General features: G+C 52.8%; 1 protein-coding gene across 1 annotated transcript; it reads right to left on the reverse strand.

The window, feature by feature from the left end:
- Positions 1–886: 886 nt before the first annotated feature.
- LOC102717074 (WRKY transcription factor SUSIBA2-like) lies at positions 887–2,519 on the reverse strand. Its single transcript, XM_006656934.2, has 2 exons — positions 2,023–2,519; positions 887–1,891 (listed from the first exon to the last, which is right to left on the reverse strand). The coding sequence occupies exons 1-2, from the start codon at positions 2,517–2,519 to the stop codon at positions 1,246–1,248; spliced, it is 1,143 nt and encodes a 380-aa protein (XP_006656997.2). The 3' UTR covers positions 887–1,245.
- Positions 2,520–2,781: the final 262 nt, after the last annotated feature.

Here is a 2,781-nt window from a genome sequence, read left to right on the forward strand (position 1 = left end):
TTTATTTTCTACTAGTTGTTTTTAATCACAACTCCCTTTGTAGGGAAAACAAATCCTAGTGTAAATGTATCGTAGAAATCTGTTTTTTAAGCAAACTCTAAGTAATACGTCGAGCAAGTACAATAGCAGACTACAAGTCAACTATAAAGAAGAGAAAATAAAAAATAGAGTGTTTTCTCTTATGCAAGAGTTGGATCTACACATGCTCAAATATAAATGCATTAAAAACATAGAAAAAAGATATGAGAAAAATATTATAGACAACCTTATAACTAATTTATTATATATGTCAACTATAAATTTATAGCTAGTAGTTGGATACAACATGTCTACTTAATAAATAACGGTTAATCCTACTTTTTGCATGCATTTAGCCGCTATAAGTGTTAACAGAAAAGAGTAATTATTCACACCACACATGTACAACTCGAATACAGCAAAGAACAGCAGAAGATGAGAACAGAGAAGCTAGAACAGTTTGCAGACTAGTTGCAACGGTAGCTAGCAGCAGAAGTGCAGAACCAGGATTACCAAATAGCCATAGGTGCAAGATCCAAGGAGAGGATTAAAGTGCCATCCATTCCATTGCCATGGCAACATATATCCTTACATTAAGGCATACATATGGTCCTCCTCATCCTGCCCAAAAAGAGGCACAACAGCAGTGCTAGCCCTGAACAGAAAGCCACATCTCACACCCAAAAATTGGGCACATTGAAAGGGATGAGACAAGAAGAGCCACCACAACCCACACACCAACAAACCCCATGCCTTTTTTTTCCCCTCCTGTTTTTATCTTCTTCTTTTTTTTTCTCAACTGCCTTAATTATTAGCTGTTCCATGATCTGATACTATTACTACTTTCATCTATTTATGTACTACTGTACATATGTATATGCTACATATATGTATGCAAAAAAATTGTTGCACAAAAGGAAGAATCTGCAAGAAAAGGTGGACATGGAAAACATCTATGTCCAAGAAAGGACAAACTGCTGAAGCTATATGAGAAAATGTATACATAATTACTATATAGGATTATCACATCTAGGCCAAGTGACCAACACTCACTAGCTAATTAATTGAATACTACTTTAATTACACACTAGAGGGTAATTAATCAACTAATTAAACACTACTGGTGTTGGAGATATACTAGCTGCATGGATCAGATGCTCCCTTCCACTCTTTCTCTCTCTTGACGGCTTGCTATGTATGGCAATGTACGGCGAGGTGGAGAGGTGGTCATCTCCACTCGTAGCTTGCCGCGATGATGGCGTCGGAGATGGGCGTGCCCCACGGCACGTGGTGGATGGTGTCGTCGGCGGCGTCGTCGTCATCGACGATGGTCATGTCGACGTCCTCCGCTTGCAGGCCGGCGGCGCCGTCGACGTCGTCGCAGTCCTCCTCCTCGCCGTGCATCTCCATGGACGAGGTGAGCAGCGGCGTTGTCGGAGACAGGCCGGGCGAGGTGGACTGCGCGGGGCTGTGGCTGTGGCTGCTGCTCGCCGCCTCGGATGAAGTGGCCAGAGCGTTCTTGTCCGTCGTCCCGGCTTCGGCGGCGCCGGCGCCAGCGCCTTGTTCTGGCTTGCAGGAGTTTGACGGCAGGACCAGCTTGTGGCGCGTGGTGCCGGCGAGGGAGTTGCGGTGGAGGGGGACGTCGTGGCCGGAGTGCGCGCCGGTGTAGGTGAGGACGAGGAAGGACGGGTCGACGCGGCAGCGCTCCACCTGCTTCCGCGCGCCGCAGTTCTTGTTGCTGCTGCACCGGTAGTATCCGCGCGGGTACGGCGACCCCTTGATCGGCTTCTGTCCGTACTTGCGCCACGCCCACGAGTCCGGCGGCGGCCCGTTCGCCGGCACGCGCACCACCTCCTTCGCCTGCTGCTTCTTCCTGCACAGCACCACACCAACCGCATGCATGGCGGCATCAATTAGGCGCCGTCGTCGTCGCCGTCGGAGAGCGAGAATCGACATTATGCAATTCATAAAGTGATTAAACGAGGCTAGCAGCAAGCGTCGCACTTTCTCCTGGCCGACCTTGATCCGCCGGCGCCGGCGCCATCGCCAGAAGCCTGCTGTTTTATGGCCGGCCGCGTGATCTTCTCCACGGGGGCCGCGTCGGCGGCCGCCGGCACCAGGTTGGGCGGCGTCACCTCAGCGGCCGCCACCTGAGGAGGAGCTGGCAGCTTCGGCGCCTGCACCGACACGCCAAACAAGGCGCCGGAGAGGTCGTCGACGACCACATGGTCAGCCCCATCCCAGCCTCCGGTCTGCAGACCAGGGAGCGGCGCCATCCACGCCGCGACGTCGTCGTCGTCGCCCCACACGGGCATCACCTGATGCGTCATCGGCGGCACGAGGAGCGACGAGAACGGGTCGTCGTACTCGCACTCCGGCGGCGGCACCGTCACGTGCCCGCCGCCGCAGCCAAACCTCACAATGGCGTCAAGATCCCAGTTGTTACCACCACCAACCCCGCCACCGCCGGCGCCGCCGTACCACCATGCGTCGCCGTCCATCTCCCTCGCCGCGCGCCACGGAGAAGCTAGGGGGGCCGCCGGGGCGCTGACTTTGAGCTTAGTTTATTGCAAGAGAGAGAAAGCTAGCTCTAGAGAGGGAGGAGAATGGTGGTGGTGGTGGTGGTGGGGATGGGCATTGGATCCGGGGCTCTAAAGGAGAAAGAGCTTGCGGGAGGTGGGGGGTTTTATGGGGAAGACTAATGGTGTTTTTGGGGGTGGGGGGGTAAAGGTCCCCACTTGACTTTGAGGAAAATGTCAATGG

The sequence above is a fragment of the Oryza brachyantha genome, chromosome 6 (genome assembly GCF_000231095.2).
Source record: "Oryza brachyantha chromosome 6, ObraRS2, whole genome shotgun sequence".
Classification (NCBI taxonomy): domain Eukaryota; kingdom Viridiplantae; phylum Streptophyta; class Magnoliopsida; order Poales; family Poaceae; genus Oryza; species Oryza brachyantha.